Source organism: Heliangelus exortis, chromosome Z (genome assembly GCF_036169615.1).
Source record: "Heliangelus exortis chromosome Z, bHelExo1.hap1, whole genome shotgun sequence".
Lineage (NCBI taxonomy): Eukaryota > Metazoa > Chordata > Aves > Apodiformes > Trochilidae > Heliangelus > Heliangelus exortis.
The window spans coordinates 37,357,018-37,376,116 of NC_092454.1; the positions used below are offsets into that span (position 1 = coordinate 37,357,018).

At 38.8% G+C, this 19,099-nt stretch overlaps 1 protein-coding gene across 5 annotated transcripts in view; it reads right to left on the reverse strand.

The window, feature by feature from the left end:
• Window positions 1–19,099, reverse strand: part of TRPM3 (transient receptor potential cation channel subfamily M member 3) — a 352,377-nt gene that overhangs the window by 7,253 nt on the left and 326,025 nt on the right. For all 5 annotated transcript variants that reach the window (XM_071730914.1, XM_071730915.1, XM_071730911.1 and 2 more), the window contains 4 exons: window positions 16,452–16,626; window positions 7,817–7,967; window positions 7,066–7,265; window positions 5,921–6,053 (listed from right to left, as the gene is read on the reverse strand). In XM_071730914.1, the coding sequence (XP_071587015.1) occupies window positions 5,921–6,053; window positions 7,066–7,265; window positions 7,817–7,967; window positions 16,452–16,626 (659 nt within the window). The remainder of the gene's footprint in view (window positions 1–5,920; window positions 6,054–7,065; window positions 7,266–7,816; window positions 7,968–16,451; window positions 16,627–19,099) is intronic.

Below are 19,099 nucleotides of genomic sequence, written 5' to 3' on the forward strand. Positions count from 1 at the left end.
CTAAAAGAGGTTCATCACACAAACAGCACTCACTCAGGAAAATGCTCTAGTGGGTTAAACCAGGGGTGTCTGCTGTACAAGGCAGAGGGGTTTTTGGGGGTGGCCTCTTCAAGGACAGGAATAATTACAGAAATGTTCACTGCCTCTCTGCTGCCAAAACTTCTAAATTTTTCTGTTGAAGATCATGACTTTTGAAAGCATAAGCAGAAGAAACCAAATCTGAAGAAGTAACTGTATTGCTGTAATCTGACTTCAATGGATGAATGTTCAAGCAATCATTACTAATAAGAAATTAACTGGTAGTTTAAAAGAATCTCATTCTATCCATCTTGTTATCATTAAGGCACCAATCTACCTCTAGTTCTGCCACTTTCATCAACAAAAGAGATTAATGTTATTGCAAACAGAATAAACCTCCAATGCTAAAGGAGCAGTTTAAATGGGAAGTACTTGAATTTCCCCTTGTGTTGTTATCTGAACTGCTATATCATTAAAAAAAAAATCATAATTTTGAGATATTCAGAATCAAATAATTGGCTGCCTCATCACACATTGGGATTCTGTGACACCTTTTCCAAGATGAGGAACAGATATAACATTGAAATTTTAGGGCTGTCAGACATATGGAACAATTTGAGAAAAATCCTGGATTTTACTTTGGAATGATCAGATTAGGACTAACAAAAAACATTCACTATAGCAACAGTTACCCAAGAAATGGAATAAATTTATAACATTCTGTGAAGTTAACGGCATAGTCTTTTTTTTTTTTGTTCTTTTTAATTTTGTTTTGTTTTGGGGTTTTTTTTGTTTTTAGTTTTTTGTTTTAGTTTTTTTTGGGTTTTTTTTGTTTTTGTTTTTGTTTTGTTTTGTTTTGTTTTATTGTTTCTTTGCTTTGAGAGATATTCAGAATTTTTAATACAAATATAGCAATTTGAATTATTACACTTGGCTACATATCCAGATACATTTGTGTCTGGAATTATGAGCAGAACTTTCCACAGTGAGAGGAGTTTTGCATGCTGCATTCACATGAGGTCTATGCAGTACTACTGAACAAATACAACGCATCGCAAGAAGAACCTAGTGTCATATCTTGCTGGTAGACATTCATGTATTTGTCATACTTTTCCTGAACATAATCTGCTAGCTACTTTCAAAGGCACAGTGAGAAACTGGTAGTACTGCTGGCCAAGACTAAGAAAGACTTTTGAGATACATAATCTGTTGGTTGCCATGGAAGTAATCACAGATGTGATTGCATTGATAGTAGTGGTAAATTTATACAGAAACTCAACACGATGAGAGCAGCGCAGTCTGGATTCTGAAACCAGGGGTAACCAGAGATGTGCGCAGGTAGCTGAGAAGTGCATACTTGTATTTACACTGGATGGGCTCTGACAATATAATTATATTCACAAAAAGAAAGCTTGAGGGATGATCTCCTCCAAACCCAGAGCTGTAAGATGAGTTTAGTTACCTTTTGTTATATATACTGCAGATGACCACTCCTAGATATTTTATATCTAAGGTCTTATACCTAAGATTTTATATTACCTCTGATGAACCTTTTAAATCATGGTTTGGGAGATTATGACTTTTGCTGGCAGTCATTTTGAGTCTATTTATTTTTAACGTTTGCACATCAGTCCATCAACAATTTAACTGACGTGATGATTTAATGGAAGTAAGACACTCTTTTCAGAAGTAGACCTCTTCATAGAGTGCTAAAATTAAGTCTACAAGTCTCTTTGTGAACGTACATAAATTTTTAAGGTATCATTTATACTACAAAACTGAAACCCACTTAGTGGAATATCCACTCAGCTTGTTACAGGTTACTGTAGCATGGTTTTGATTAAATAAAACAGCATCCCCTACGCCTGTAGCAGGCTCTTGGTAATTTGCCTATCAACTTTTGGTAAAGCATTGCTGACACAATTGACCAGCCTATTTTCCCAGGTGCTGAGGGCCATTGGGTTGTCCTGGCTTCCTTCCCATCTGGAGCCTACAAACACTTGGTAACTACAGAGAGAGGCTGCCAGGTTCACAGACCTTTCATACTGTCACTCTGGAGGTATGGCTGGATCTGGTGGGATCAACAGAGGCTCTTTTACCAACTGAAACCTATTTCTCTTCACTTCAACCTCCCACCTCTGAAATCAAGATAATAACTATATCTTCAGTCACACGGATACTTTTAGTATAATTATACTGCAGACTATGAAATGTTCAGGTGCTGTAGTAATGGACACGATATAGTACCAAAGATGACATAATAATATCTAATCTAACTAGTTTATCTGCTTTTAAATAATGTTAGGATGTTATCCTGCTACCTTTGGTATCAACAAGACATTTTGCATTGGATCTGAGAGTCAAGACTTGTCCATATGGAAAAAATGCCTACTGAAGAGATTGTTTTAGAGGTTTTATGCCATATCAGAAACACAGTGCAGCCTTTTTTGACCATAATACACATTTCTCTGTGCTGATCAAAATATGCCACTGAAGTTTCACAATGGTTAGAAAGGAAGGCTCTCCTGGAAAACTGATTCTTCTACTGCAATGAAGTAGGTTTGTCCAGCTTTGCGTTCCTCATGGGTCCCCAGACGATTCTCCAAGATTTGCCTAACCTGATAACATAGTTAAAGGAAACACCATGCAGCTTTGTATGGTTTTGTATTTTTCAGCTTAGTCATTCACCTGTTCTGATACTTATCACTAACCTGCTGCCTGTGTGTGAAACTGGCTAGTGAGCTACTCTTCCAAGTTACTTAATACCTGGGACTGGGAAAGGACACGTCATGCTTCTAATTTCTGAATGTGAAAGGATTAGGTAAGGGAGAGATTCTTTGTGGTGACACCAAATCTGGGCACCTCTATTGTGGGTTTTGTTACAAGACAAAGAAGGCAAATGCTTTATGCTTTATTAAATGCCTAACCCAAGACAGGATCCACTGGATGCCAGGGTGGACTATTCCAAGGTAAGAGTACAAACTGCAGCTTGTTGAAGGTAAGTCAAGACACTGTGGTCCTAACCCAGCACAGCCACTGACCACTTAGCTGAAATCATTAATGTAGACCCAGGTCAATGCAGCAAGAAACAGGATCTCTTACTGTTTTGTTTTCCTGATCTCCTAGCCATCTGAGACCCACCTAGGCTGGCTCCCCCATCTCCCATTTCCCTTCCAGTGCCATCCTCCTACTCCCTCTTCCAGGCATACCAGGCTTTACATCTACAGTGTTCAGCTTTTCTTCCTCCAAGCAGGATTTGGGGCACTCTGATAAATCCTGCTGAAACTAGGAGCTACTCAAACAAAAGGTGAGATTGTCACAAATGCCTGAAGGAGAGGGAAGGCAGTGAGTGGTCCAGGTACTGGCATGTCACAAGGGGCTAGTTCCAGCCCTTCCTTCTCTTGGAGCTTAACAGCATCCTCAGGTACCTGCAAATGGAAGGTTTTCTGCAGAACTCACATTTGCAGGACTTTCTGATTCAATTTTACACCATGTAAAGCTGAGTTCATTGCACAGATAATAAATCTGATATCTCATGGCTATAATGTAGGTACTGTGCTTGGTGTGCTACGTCAGGCTAATGACAGGACATTAGAAGGGAAACTGGGTTGTGCATCTTCTCTATTTTCTTTGCTTTACAACTTGTTAAGTGTACAAAGACATCTCTATATCAATACTAAAGAGTGCAACTCGGGATTTTAAATATTTTAATGTTCCATGGGTTAGAAACAAGAAGTTTTGTGGTTTGGATGATGACCACTTCAAGAGATATTTTCCTGGACATAATTGCAGGCAGAATGACAGACCTGGGCATGTAGTTTTAAAATGTATGTTATTCAAGGCACTTAGGTAGCCCTGATTCAACAAACATCTTTAAAGTATTCCTCAGATTTTTTGAGTATTTACACTTTCCTTGTGCCGTATAGAATTGCAGTTGGTTTGGCAAGGAGAGAAGAGACCTTTTTTTTAGGTGGTCTCAAACCTGCTCTTCATCTATAATCTGGGGGATGTTCCTTTTCCCAGTCCCTGCCTCTGGCTTCTGCAACCTGGAGGGTGTGACCAGAGTCCTTACTGGTGAAGACAGAGGCAAAGTAATCATTGGCCTTCTCTGCATCTTGGGTGACCAGGTGACCAGCTCTCCCATTTCCTTTTGGAGTGGGCCCACACTTTCCCTAGTCTTTCACTTATCACTGACATACATATAGAAATTTTTCTTGTTGCCCTTAACCCCTCTTACCAGATCCAGTTCTCTCTATGCTTTTGCTTTCCTAACCTGATCTCTTGCTTCTCTGACTACTCCGTGCTTCTCCCAGGGTATCTGTGTTTGCTTCCATCCTCTCTAAACTTTGTTTTTACCCATAAGTGTGTCAAGAAGTTCCTTGCTCATCCCTGCCAGCCTCCTGGCACTCCTGCCTGCCTTCCTCTTCATTGGAACACTTTGGTCCTGAGCATGCAGGAGGTGATCCTTGAATATGGACCAGCTTTCCTGGGCTCCTTTCCCATCCAGGGCTTTCTCCCATTCTACCCTAGCAAGCAGGTCCTTGAAGAGACTGAAGTCTGCCCCCTTTTGAAACTAAGTGCCCTCAGCATAACTTATGCTTTTCTCTCTGCCCTCAAGGAGCTTGAATTCTACAACATCATGATAACTGCAGCTTAGTCTCCCATGAATTTTTGTCATTCACCAGCCCATCTTTGTTGATGAGAACAAGGTCTAGCAAAGATCCTTTTCTGGGTGGTTCCTCTACCATTTGTAGGAGTAAGTTGGCATCAATGCACTCCAGGAACTTCCTGGAATGCTGGTGCTTTGCTGTGTTGTCCCTCCAGCAGGTATCGGGATGATTGAAGTCCCCTATGAGGACCATGGCTTGTGAGAGCGAAGCAGCTCCTATTTGTCTAAAGATGGCCTCATCCACTTGGTCATCCTGGCTGAGTGGCCTGTAGCAGACCCCTACTATGATATCACTTGCCCCTAACTTCCCTTAAATCTTGACCCATTGGGTCTCTTTCAACTCCTCATCCATCCCCAGGCAGAGCTCCATGAACTCCAGCTGGTCATTGATGTAGAGGGTGACACCCCCTCCTCTTTGCCTTCCCTGACCTTTCTAAATAGTTTCTGCCCAGCCATCCTCACACTGCAGTCATAGGAGCTGTCCCACCACATCTCTGTGATACCAATGACATTACAGCCCTGCAGGCATGCAGTCATGTGCAGCTCCTCTTTATTCTCCATGTTCCAAGCCTTTGCAAAGAGGCATTTGAGAGCAGCCTTACTGGCAGGGCTTATGCAGGTCCCTGCAGGCACTTTCCTGTTGGCCTGGGGATCTCTTCCAGGCCCAGGGCATCTTCAGTGGCTCTCTCTTTAGTGGGGTAAAATCTTTCCTTGAGCTGAGTTGTTGGTTTTGCCCTTTGCATCACCATGACAGCCTTAGACTCATCTCTAGTGGTCCCAGTTTTATACCCTTCTCCTTTCAAAACTAGTTTAAAACCCAGTTTAACTAAGGGTCACTGTATCCAAGTGGCTAGCAAGTCAGTGCTAATGCTGTATTTTTCATTGAGGAAGTCTTATGTACTCTCCCATTGTGTTCTGACCACTCATGCCTGGAAGTTATGCTTTACGAATTTTAATGGAAGAATAATTTGTGTTTCTCACTACATCAGTTTTGTTCTAATGAAGCTGCTTAAAAGATTCACACTTTTAAAACTTTGAGGAACATTTGCTTTAGCAAAAAAATTAAAAAAAGAGAAAAGAAATTCACAATCTTGTATTACTCTACCTTTTAGCTACAATTTCTTAGAAAAGCCTCAACTTTTTCCCTTCTCAAGAAAAAGAAGAAAGGGTAGGAAAGGCAAGAGAAACACACTTCCAAATCAACTTATGAGAGAACAAATAAAAAAAGTGCACCTTTCTGAAGTGACACGGATTCTCTCATCATTGGAGGAGTTGAATCTGTCATCTTTTTCTCTAAAATATTCTTCTATGCACTGCTCTTCAAAATCATGGACTTTTTTCAATTCGTCTTCAGTTATGAAAAGTTCTGTGGATGAAAATTGAATTTGGCAACGGTTAACATGAGAAATTAACTACATTCTTCTTACTGTGGAATTAATGGGATAAACTTGCAAAAGCAGGCTTCACATTTATCTGGCATTTTGGCAGAAAAGCCAATAGATGCAGCTATTTGCCAAGTTAGTGGCTTGATTATATATGATTCTGGAGAGAGAAACACATAAGCAGGCAAATGCTGAACAAGCATGGATTTTTTTCTGATTGCATGAGGTCTAAACACAGCTCCTTGGTAGTGCTGTCTCTTTCAGTGCTTGCATTGCCAGTACCACTGCTTGGCTCCAGCTCAGACAGAAGTGAGCTGTGACACGGGCTAATGCTGGGAAGAGAAGTGCATCCTTTAGTTCCCTGCCTCTTGCTTATATAATGGAGGTGGTGGTGATCTTCTACATTGGAGAGCGACATAGAGAAGAGGACAGAAAGTGCTATCAAAATAATGACAGGTTTTCCATCATGGTTATGGGAGTTCACACCAATGCATCTGGAGAAAGTACTCCTCTGGTTTGAGTCAGTGTCAGGGAGAGAACAAGTGTTGACAGAAAAATTATTTCTCATCATCTCTTAGCTTATCAAGGAAAAAAAGTTTGTTGTAGTGAACTATGTACTGTTTGCTCAAAAAGTAGGAATGCTCTCTCTGCACGGTCAGAATTAAAACTGAGACCTCGAAGTGTGATGTACTGTATGAAGAATTCCAGCAATAACAGACCTCTAACAAAAGCAACAGAAACACAGACCTCTTTGCTTTGAAGAGGAGGACAACCCTCAAAAATTTCAGAAAAATCTAGCTTCATTAATGGTCTGAGGAGAAGTAAGAGCTGGGCAATGCAGGTAAAAATAACTTATTCAGGTAATACTTTTGCAGTTAATGTAGTTCTCTGCTGGAAAGGTTATCAAGGTGCTGGACTTAGCCTGCCATCACATCAAACACTGGATATTATCAAGGAAATGGGAAAGCTCCAGTCTGTATAGTATCTAAGGCTTACTTAGTCCATAGTCTCTCTCATCTGGGTCACTTTCATGCTTCCGCCATCTGCAGCAGAGGTGTTGGAATATCATAGTCATATGGCTGAAAATGATGAGAGGGGGTGGCAGTACAGGTCTTTCATGAAATGTCATTATTAGCTGGTATCTTTGAAACTTCCATACTTGGTTGGATATGGATTTGACTTCAAAAAATGTATTGCTAGAAGGGAAGAAGAGGAAAATAGCATCAGATTAAAAAGGTTTTGGGTAGCTTGCCAAAGATGATATGACAGCACCTTAACTAGACACATTTCACTAATAGTGTTGAATGTTTCCTTGTCATAAAAAGAGGAAGAACAAGAGAAATTAATTAGTTTGTGCTCCAACAAAGCACAGTGGCAATCAGCCATTTCAAAGTATCTTACTGCAGTGTACATCTGCTCTGTTCAACCACTTAATCTTACAACAACCCAATGAGACAGCAACGTGACCCATTGAAACACTCTTGTTTTCCATATTGTGAGTGAATGATGCCATAATTGAACTTTAATTTTTTTGGCTTCACTGCTCTGTTTCCCACTGGGTGTCTGTCCTTGGAAATAAGATAGTGTGAAGAACATGGCATTTCCCTCAATCCCTGGAGACAAGCTACTGCCTCTTTAACATTCACATCCTCTGAAAACGGGTGTCAGCCAAAGTCTTTAGCAGCCATCTTAGGCTGCGAATAATACCCATCCCTCCCAAGTCCATACTTTGCAATGTATCACTCACTTGAAAACAGCAATGAGAAGGTTGACCAAAAGGATGTTTGCAACCAAGAGGTAACAGGCCATGATGGCAGGAACAATCCATGCTCCTGTCTTGCAGGGAGGTAGCTGGATTATTTTGCCGTCTTCTCTGGTTTCATTTTGACCACAAGGAGCTGGAAACAAAAACGTAAAAAGAAATCCCAAAAAACAGCAAAATTGGAATGAATCTTATTTTTTTCAGCTTTTACAGAATTTAAAAAATATTTATAAAGGCCTGCCTGCCAAAACAGTATTTTATAAACAACAGTGGTATTGATCCTCCTCCCAAGAAGTTTGTGCTTGCTATCACAGATTTTACAAGCTGAAGTTCTTGTTATTGGGTGTTATTTTCCATGAATATCAAGATAATCTCCTCTGAAACTGCAGGAGACATGCCTGGTGTGAGTAAGCAGCCTGGTTGCATAATTGATCAAAATGTTTAATCTGGAAAAAAAGCATAAATACTGTTTTTTTAATTGTGAAATCTTGAACTTTTTTGTTTGATAGAGAAGGATGTGATAAATAGCATAAGGAAAATGGTGTACATGAAAGTAAATTAATTAAAGAGTAGACATTTATTGCTGTCACTCTGGGACATACTCATAATGACCTTCTCCTATTTGGACTTCTGACTGTATGCCTAGAAACAGTGGGGGAGATTATGAAGTCTTTACTGTACCAGGTAAAGGGACATGTAGGCAGCAGAGTTGCCACCTGTTTCTTCCCTGAATGCTTTGGAACTAAAATATTCTCAGTATCAGTGTTGCAGAACTGAAGCAAGGGGAGATAAAACACTGTGAAATAGGTTTCTTTGCTGATTTTTTTACATGTCTTCATATGTTGTGGTGGGTGATCTGCATTTGTAAGCATGGGTTCAGTTTATATCATTCTTACCTCAGTCCTAGTGGTCCTAAGTAATTCTGTACTCACCTCTTCAAGTAAAAAACTGAAGCAGCTTACACAGACAAACCAACCAGTAGTTTTTGTGCAGCACTACAGCCAGCTTCACCTTGTCCCCATGAAAAGAAGTTAAAGTGAGGAATTTTCAACGTGCTCAGCACTGGCTCAGTTCCTGCTGATATCAATGAGAATTTAACCACTGACTTCACAGATGATAAAATCTGCCAATGCTGTATGTTTGTAACATTCCACCCTATGCCAATAAATCCAAAATTTCCAGCACCAACTATTGTTTCCTCTCAAAAAGGTCCTTCAGAACTTTGTTCACAGAGTATGGGACTCATCTGTGGGTGTCTGTACTGGAAATCATACAATATTGGATGTGATTTGGGTACTTTGGTTTGGAGTCTGCATATAGATGTCGGGCTGTTACATATAGAATTATTGTAGCCATATGGGACAGAAGAATACATGATACAGCAGCTTCAAACAGAACTTTCCAGAAATACTCAACTCACAAAAAAAAAAAAAAAGAAAAAAAAAAAAAAGAAAAAAAAAAGAAAAAAGAAATGGGAAAGCAGAGTATGAGCAATATTACCGTCTTAAATAGCTCTGTTGTGTCTAGACCCATGGTGTCACTAATTCTTCCTGCTTATAAAAGTAAATTTTATTACCGGAACAGGCTGAAAGCACACAATTCTTTGTTTCTCAGAAAGCATCACCTTGCAGATCATTTTAAGTTAGTACTCACTTCATGTTTCCTGCACTGCTCCAAGCAGCAGTTTCACATAGACATTCAAAACGCCATCTGTGAGCTGCTGTGAGTGCACGACTGCATGCACTCAGCTTTCACGCAGCAGAAACTGGGACATTCTATACCTCTTGGTGTCAGCACTCAGTGTGAGAATTACATTTCTGTTTATGTGGAAACACTAACTTGCTCATGTGTTGATTCAGAGCTACAAAGGCCAACACAACAGTACCAAACCCCATTATGATCTCACAAACCCCACTAGAGATCTCAATCTCTAAATTGTTGAAACCTGTTGTCCTTTTATGTTCTGACAAGCAGAAGAAAAATTGCCTTTTGTAGCAATGACAAAAACTGGGAAAAAGCAACTTAAACCACAGATCAGTGAGATCAGAAACTCAACACAAAATCTTGTTATTCCAGTTTTCTACATTTTAAAAAAGGGAATTTAACCTAAAAACCCTCATTATCTTTGGCAACTACCAAGATAAAAAAATGATTTTTCCAACTATATTTGTCTACAATGGAGTATTTAGAATACCATCAGTGCATCCCTGTCAATTTATGTGGCTCAGTGATGGCCAGAGTAGGCTTTCCACAAAGACAAGTCCCCATAAGTTTGTTCTATATACAGATATTCACTTGTCCCGAAGGTTTGTAAAAGTTTTTCTCTTTTGCACATTTTGTTGTAGGAGCAACTTTTAAATGGCAAGACAATAATAGTGCCATGCCTTACTTTATGAAGAACTAAGCCACCACTTAATCTTCACATCCTCAGCTGCATGTATGATATGTGTCCAAAATGCAGAAGGCTGTGTTCCACTGCGCATCACTGAACTCCTTTTACCTGCTTTAAATGATAGTATTAAAATATTTTCTCCTTTCTATTAAGCTGTTTGGTTAAAATTGTTGCTACCAGACAAGCAGAAAAAGAAACCTCTCTCTCTGTGCAAAAGGACAGAGGTCTCTAACAGGAAACTGAAAGTAGCAATGACACTGTTTTGAGATGATGAATGTACTTGTTTACACTCAAGAAACTAGAATTCTGCTTGTAGGGTGCAAGAAGACTTTGTAATGGAAACACAGGAGATTTCTCTTCCCTCCAGGTATGTAGATCCCAAGCACTGCTTATCTCCTTGCCATGGCCAGCTGGGGTGGCTGTCGCACCCCCTGACTGCACGTACCCCTGCATGGGCACCAGCTGCGGATCTCACAGCTCAGACAGCAGCACCTGCCTGGCACCAGCAACTTCACTGATGAGCAAAGCAGGACAGTGCACACCCATGATCTGTTGTTAAGCAGTGCAAGTTTTATTACCCACCCTGAGGTGCTTTCCTTTACTTTGAGATTCACTCCTGAGCAGGGCTCCACAGGGTCGGGTCCCCATTTGATCAGCACTGGTGTGCTGGGTCTCCCGCCGTGGCAAGACTGTGCCTTCCACAGAGCCAGACCTTTCACTTGCTGGGTCCTGAGGGATCCACCCACACCTGCCTCTCGTGTGTAACATGATCTGACCACTTTAATAACATTTGGAGAAGTGCAGTAACTTCTGTTTGTATTAAGTACCCTATTGTGATAACAAAGTTTTTCAAAAGCTCTATTTTAACATGTATGAAAACATGTTTTTACATTACAGCCTTGCTTTAACAATAATACATAGGGTACTTAATTCCAGTGAAACGTTCTGCTGAAGAAAATTCTGTTGGTATAACTAAATGCCCATTTTATGTAACTGAAAGACCTAATCAGTCTGATACCTGCAGGCCATTGGATAAAGGTTGAACTTTAAGTCCTAATTTAGGATTTAGAAAATAACAAGTGGCTGGAATTGTAATTTCAGTTATACACATTAACTTCATTCAGTTTTCAAATATTGCATCCTGACATCTGTGGATGTAGATATTTTTTGCATCTCTTGTTTCCTTTTTCAAAATCTCCTCTTATGCTTATTTTTCCTTCCTGCCTTCAGTTAACAGTTTCCTGTATGGGCCTTTCCTGCTACATACCTAACCCTTCCTCTTTCCTGGCCAGCAAATATTTGTGAAGCAAACAGCAGCATGCCACACCTCTGTGAGTCTCAGACCTCAAGTGGCAGCTGATCTCAGGAAGAATTTGTTTCCCTGCCATGACACAAGCACTGATCATTTTTACTGTGTACTGGGTGGAGGGTTTGGGAAACCAGACTTGTAAATCTCTGCGTCATGACTCTTCCCCCAGCTGCACCCCTCAAAAGCAGTTGTGGGAAATAATGGAAAGGAAATTGCATAATTGAACAGCTTTGTTACCAGATAGTTTTTTGCCTTTAATAGAAACTTCCCATGCAAAAATGGATAGCACTTTTGCAATAGAAGTTTATTTCTCGGAAAGCCCAAGAAACTGTGGAATGGGTTAATAGGGTCATATGATCACAATTCTAATAGAGAAAATACTGAATTGTGGGAACTCTGAATCTCAGAGCTGTTTATCAGCAGAATATGCTGTTTATCAGAAGAAACACCCAGGGAAGTAAAAACTGTTCCATTACTTCAAAAAATTGGTTTTAACTACAACATGTAGTTACATGTTGCTTCTTGCCTCCAGATACACTAAAGGTTATTTTGAAGAGTATTTTAATAATAACTTATTGTTAATTTCTGTATTTTTCAAGTTCTTGCTAGTGCCTTCTCTGTCCTTGTCCACCCAGCACTGAATTATCCAACCAAATGAAACACAAAATAAAATCTCAGGGGAGTGCTAGGAAAGGGAATAATACTGCAACTCAGGCCAGACAGACATTTAACTAAGAAACCTTCAAGAACTTTAAAATCTAAATAAATCTAACAGACTGGGATTTTTTAAAAGTGTTTTTTGGTAATGATACTTTAAACTCTAAGTTCATTGGATAGTTAAAACTTCTGTATATTTGTCTCTCATCTTCTGGAAAAACTGCATTCTGGTGACTTGGCATTCCTCATGACTTAAGGGAAAGAGAAGGAGGCCCCATCTTCGTCTCTTAAACTATGTAGGTTTTTCCTATAAGGGAGGAGGAATGGAGAACAAACACAACTCAGACTGATCTTCAGATTCCAGATGGCACTTGAGATACTTTCAGGTGAAAAGAAAATCCAGATGCAATCTAACATGTGAGACACCAGGCAAATCTGAATAACAGCCCAAACAAAAACCCCAAACCTGTGTTGGCTAACAGCACTTTCAATTGCTTTGACTTCTGAATACAGGAAAATGTGAGGTCTGCTGATGCTTTATAGAGGTAACTGCCATTTCTCAAGTTGACATTGCTGTCATCTAGATATATTTTCTCCCAAGCAAACTCAGTCCCTGAATAATCTATTCCTTTTCATTATTGCCTACATACCTCAGTATCCATAATATTCTGGAGGGGCAGATAGATTTGTAAGGTGAAAACAAAGTTCTTTGCATGTGACAGCTCTGCTGTAAATTTTTTGGTGAAAATTACCAGCAATATTGCTGCAGTAAGTGAGGTAAACTGAGGGAGAGATTTTATGGCATTTGCCAGTTTCCTTCTGGACAGGATAAACAGCTGGCTGCTGCCCCATGGATCCCCATCAGGCAGCACAAGGCTCAGCTGATCAGCAAAGGCAGCCTAAAAGTGAGACTGTTGCATATACCATCACCAATTCCCTGACCCAGATTCCCCTTCCTTCCCCAGCTAATGTGGCTGTGATGAAATATCTGTCTGACAGGAAGTACTTTGAGGCTGGTTTTACTCTTTTTTTTTTTTTTTTTTTTTTTGAACAAACGTGAAAATTTGAACACAGTTCTAAAAGATTTACTCTGCTTTTTATGTATATGTGTGTGTATATATATATATATTCATGTATTATTTGTTATGGCTTTACAACTGGCTGATAGTCAGGATTTGGTAGGAAGGTAGTATTTGTGTACATCAGTGATAATAAATGACACCACTGATTACTGTACTCAAAGTCCCAGATGAGAGAATTAAATACTGTTGACACATCTGAGTATGAGATCACATGCCAACAGGACAGTAATGCACACTCCAATTAAAATGTATATCTCAAAATGTGTATTATAAAATGTGTATTTCAAATGTGACATAGATATTTCACAAATGTGAAATGCATATTTCAAAAGTGTACTTCAAAATTAAATGAATACAGGAATTATGGGTAAAAAATGTAAATGTATGTGGCATGCATTATTTTAGAGTGAGACATTTAACTAGTGTTTTAATGGTGGATTGTATTGAAATAAAAATGAAAGTAGACCCACTGGGTGGACAGGCTACCAACTAATGAAATGCATCCAGACAGCTGGATCAGTTCAGCCTTAAAGTCATGTTTTGCAAATCAATAGTAAATAAGTAAACAAAACAAAACAAAACAAAACAAAGAACAACCAAAAAACCCAAGCAAACAAACAAAAAACAAAACAAAACAAACAAACAAACAAACAAAAAAAACAAACAAAAAAGAAAAAAGGAAAAGAAAAAAGAAAAAAAGAAAAGTAAATTCCAAATTTTAGAGTAGCATATTTTTTTGTACATTCCTCAGGATAATCTCCAGGAGTGTGACTGAAATGTATATGCACTTCCAAGATCAGCACTTTTGCTAAGTACCAAACTTGCAAATAGCTTTGGAACATAAACCACTAAATTGTAAAGAAAATCACAATGAAACCCTTTTTGTTTGCTAAAAGAATGGTAATTAAAAAAGTGCTCTAAGGTATAAAGTCCAATTGTAGGTAGATGTAGTATAACAATTTTATAACATACTTATCTTATATGAGAATGTATGGGGACTACTGTCCCCATTGTAGTATTCCACCATGAACAAAGTGGCTGATTTAGCTTAGAACAACTTAGAAAATATGCATATCAACAAACGTACAGATAGTGAAAAAACATAAGTATACAATGAAACCTCTTGGCTGCCAATTAGGTAATTCTGATTGTGTAATAACATCACCAACCATTTGGTCATGCTCTTAGTCTCTTCCAAAGATAACATTTTTTGAGACAACTGGGCCTCAGACAGACATGACATATTGCACATATTTTGTGCAGAAAGAGTGGCAGATTCTAATTTCCTGCATCATCTGTCTCTCAGGAAGAGGGAACTAGGTGCTGCTTTTCATTTTGGCATCACCAGTTTAGCCACAACTCCTAGTTTCCTTGACTCAGACAGAACAACAACATGTCTACACTTATAGCTCAAGTTGAAAACACCATGAATTTTGCTTTCCCTGTGCCTCAGAAGTAATTACACTGCATATTTTTGCAAGGCTTAAATGCTGGACATCTGAACAACTCACCAGCCTACTTCTAAATTATCATGTAAGGGTACGGAGCTGCCACCTTCTTTTCATACTGAAAAACTATGCTTCATTCAAAGATTCTTTTGTTTCTCAGGTTTTGGGGTTCTAAACTACAATCAGCACTTCATTAAAGAAACCACAGAAAATTTTTTACTCACACAGTTGCCATATTTGTTGCACTGTGGTAGTTACTTAATACAAATTCAATAAATGGCCACTTGTAGAGGGACAGACAGAATTCAGCTTACGGATGAATCAATAGTTCAAAGGCATAAAACTTTATCCCTCTGTTATGCTTTAGGAGCAAGATGAAGTTTTATACCCTCAGTTATTATGCCTTTGGAACGAAACAAGTTTTTAAAAAGGAAAAGGATAAGAATGAAGAAATTGGGTAGAAAGATAAACTCAGTGAGAAGCTTTGTGACCTTAGGTATTTGCTTACTTGCTAGCATGCTATGATGCCTCCAAAAACAAAGTGAGGAAGTGAAAAAGAGGTTTCAGCTGCATCCAAACTAATAATTCTGTGCTAACCTGGAAGAGGGAATGAACATGGAACTCCTGAAATATTTTCCATGTGATACGTATATGTCAAAACTGTATAGATACATTTATTATCTTAATCAGCTCAGCAGAAGTCTACAATTTTTTTTCCATTCAAACTTGGTGAATCCTGAACAAGCAGAAGATAAATTATTAAAATGTTTCCCTTTCCTGAGGTGGTACATAGGATAAAAAGGAATATCCTAAACAAGTCTTAATGGATGCCATCTGCCACTGGAAAAGATACTCACTTCTAAATGCTGCCAAAGCTTATGCATATTTAAGTGGGAACGATGAACATCAGTTGCATGTCAGTGTTTGCTAAAGATACTTTGTGAATTTTTGTTCATCTACAGCATCATTTCTCATGATCACCCGTCTCCTTTGGCATAATGCACTGGGTGGCACTGGGAGGTTTAATTTAAATAGAAAACTGGCATTTTCCTGATCACCAGCCAAATGAATCCTGAGGAGACAGTATATGAAACACTGGCTTTCATTCTGTTCACACTGAGGTAGCATGGTTTTGCTTTCCAAATAATTGAATAAAGCAAAATCCTAGTAGTGGATCTACTGTCCCCAAAGAATTGCATCACATGGCTTAGTATAAAAGTGGTGGCAGTAAGTAGGAAACAGAAAATAAACCACACTGGATTAGCTCCTCATGAAGTGCAAGAGCTGAAGGTCTAACGCAGTATTATCAGACTTGATTCTCTCTCTGATGAAGTCAGCTAAAAAGTATTTAGGTCTAAAATCAAACCAATGGATGAGAAAAAAAGAAGTGACTTTTTATGTCCCACGTGTACCAATGAAGTTATGGTGGATACTTGGGAGGGTGATCCTTGTAACCCAACTAGTAAAAAAGAACCATTTCAAAATACAAAATGTTATACAAAATAACTTAGCATTGCAGATTTATGGTTAAATACTTATGAAGTGATGCCAGAAGCATGTTCTGAAACTGACAGCCCAATATTAGCTGAAAAATATTTTTCTGACTGTTCTTTGTGATGGATTTCCTCTGTCCTGAGCCATTTATTGAGTTCATACACATGATCTAAGAGGACATCATCTGATCAAAACTGGGTACCTGACTTTGAAGTATGAAAATCATAAATTTGCTTACGGTCTATCTGGTCTGCAAACACTTCCCCATAGATCATCCAATAAGGCATGTAAAAAATGTTTTTCGCCAGCTTCCACGAAGGCTCCTCATTGGGGAACAGAATAGCCTGTCTTGCAACACCAAAGCTCATCAGAACCACCAACATGATGATGACAAAGTACATCATGTCTATCATCTGAATGTAATGACAGGAAAAGAGAGAAAGAGAGAGAAGAGACAAGAATTACACGCTGCAAAAAAACTCTGTAAATCTTAGAAACAGTGTTTTCTAAAACAGATTTTGAAAACCCATTCTCGGTTTTACATGTAACAAATTTAATTTTCAAATAACTAAAGGGCTACTGTTGTGGCTTTGGTTTTGTCCACTGGTGCTTTTAAGAACAAATCAAATACTAAGAATAGGCTTGAAAATACAAGATATCCTCTGGTCATACCCTTTGCCTGAACAAGAATCTAAGTTCACTCAGCAGTTTGATCTAGGCAATGTACATGAGATTACACATTGTTTACAGTCATCTAGGGGCAACTGTACAAAAAAAAAAAAAAAAAAAAAAAAAAAAAAGACTGATGTGGATTATTTTATTTACTGATGTTCACAGTCTTGGAGCAAAGGAAGGAAGTTGTATCTAACATAAGGAGTAACGGGTGGCAGAACAGCCTGTTACTGTAACATAAGAGACACCATGGTGGTAACCAGTGAGAAGGGAAAGCTGTGATACCGGCTGGACTAGAAATCTGCTTGGTGGGGGAGTCTGACAAAGGTCATATTTAAAAAAATAAAAAAAGAGCTGTTAACACAGACGCTCAATGCTATTCTTCTCCATTGTTGGAGGCCTCAATAGCATATGCACAAGTTTAATTAATGCTTGCAAACAGTGGCTACCTATTAAAAATGTTCTTGGAAAAAAAGTGGGACAGCAATCCTAGGAGGTGCTGAATAGAGGCTGAATAGAAGATTAGAGGGAGGAACTGAGCTAGAAAAGACACTCCAGAGAGCAGAGCTATGGACATCAAGCAGGTATAGTAGAGATGCTTTATAACTCAAAACGGATGTTAAAAAAATGGGAGTTACGTAAGGTTCTTAGTAAGATCCCTTAAAAATTTTTAGTTACAGGTTTACATACCAGTCTTTATTTGTAAGACGTGCTATGACAGAATAAACAGATCTGGATGTAACTTTTGTCTCTGGCCAAAACTTGACCCAAACCTCCTCTAAACCTTACAAGTTTTAATCTCCTCAGACTCTGCATTTTCTGGATCACCTGCATTCTGCCTTCCTTGCAAAGCAGGCATGTAACCAACCTGCACCTCCATCAGTATCCTGATAGGCCCATGGGGGACCTATTGCAGCTCAAGAGCAAGGGTGTGCACGTCAAGAGGTGATGGCTGTGGGGATTCTTCAGTTTTAAAGCACATTGAGAGAGACCTGAGTTCAAAGTGTGGACTAGGAATGCATGTGAAAGAGAAAAGAGAGGGAGCGATACAGAGGAACAAATAAAAAAGGATATTCTCATATTTGCCAAGAGAGAAGCTGTAGGAGAAAGACACCTGAGGGGCAGCGCTCTAGTAGGAGAGATTCAATGAGCTGGAAAGAAGGAACTGGAGACAGGTGAAAAAAAACCAGGGAAAATAAAAGTCCTAAGGTCCATAAAAATGCAGGAAAGAAAGAAAAAAACCTGTGAACATGAGAAAAGAAAATAAATGCCTTGAAGAATAAAAACTAGACAAGTAAATCACCAACATTCCTATGTTATTCAGAGCATTAACCTCTCAAGAAAATACGACTGGGGAAGAATTCCATGTCAGTGTACCACCCTAAAATATACATTTACTTTAGCATAACTACATTAATTTCTTGTGCTTTTATGGAAGAAATTTGGAGATAAAACCTGTCTCCTTTCTTCTCTGATGAAACTTATTCTTATACAAATATATAACATTATATGATGTAATACAATACCTATTTTAAGTTGTCATGAGGGCAAATAAACATAAAGAGAATCTGGTGGCAATTTCCTACAATTTCTTAAATGCTTCCAATGCCTTTGATTTGGAATCACAACAGGTTTGACTTCATGTCCCAAGAAATAAGAATTTTAATACCCTTTTCTATTCATGCAGCATATTAACTTTACTCTCCTTCAACTGGGTATCTTTCTGAAACCTCTGTAGCTTGGCTGAAATCCAGTGAAATATGTGGACAAGTGTCTGGTGACTCTAATGGCCATTGTACTAGGCCCTTTGGTAGGAACCCTGGTAAGGTCAAAACCCAATTACTGTTTAAACAAGGCAGTGGTCATCTCAATCATTCTGAAGAAATCATTCATCACTTATTCAAAAAAAGTGCTAAAACAATGAACTGTTAGTGCAGCTTTATACACAAGCTGTGTAATCTAATTTCCCTTTTTTATTTGCAGGAAAGCTAAGAAAATGCAGACATTTCCACATAGTATGTAACTGATATACCTCTGACTTACTTAATATGCCACAAGTGATTTCACTTCATACAAATAAAAAGGGAGCACATTTATCACTGTGCAGAGATCAGAAAAGCTCATTATAATATGCATATTCTGGTACTGAAATTAGTTGATAATAATAAACTTGGCTGTTCAGCTTCCTCCTCCTACCCTCACTTTTTCTTTAAC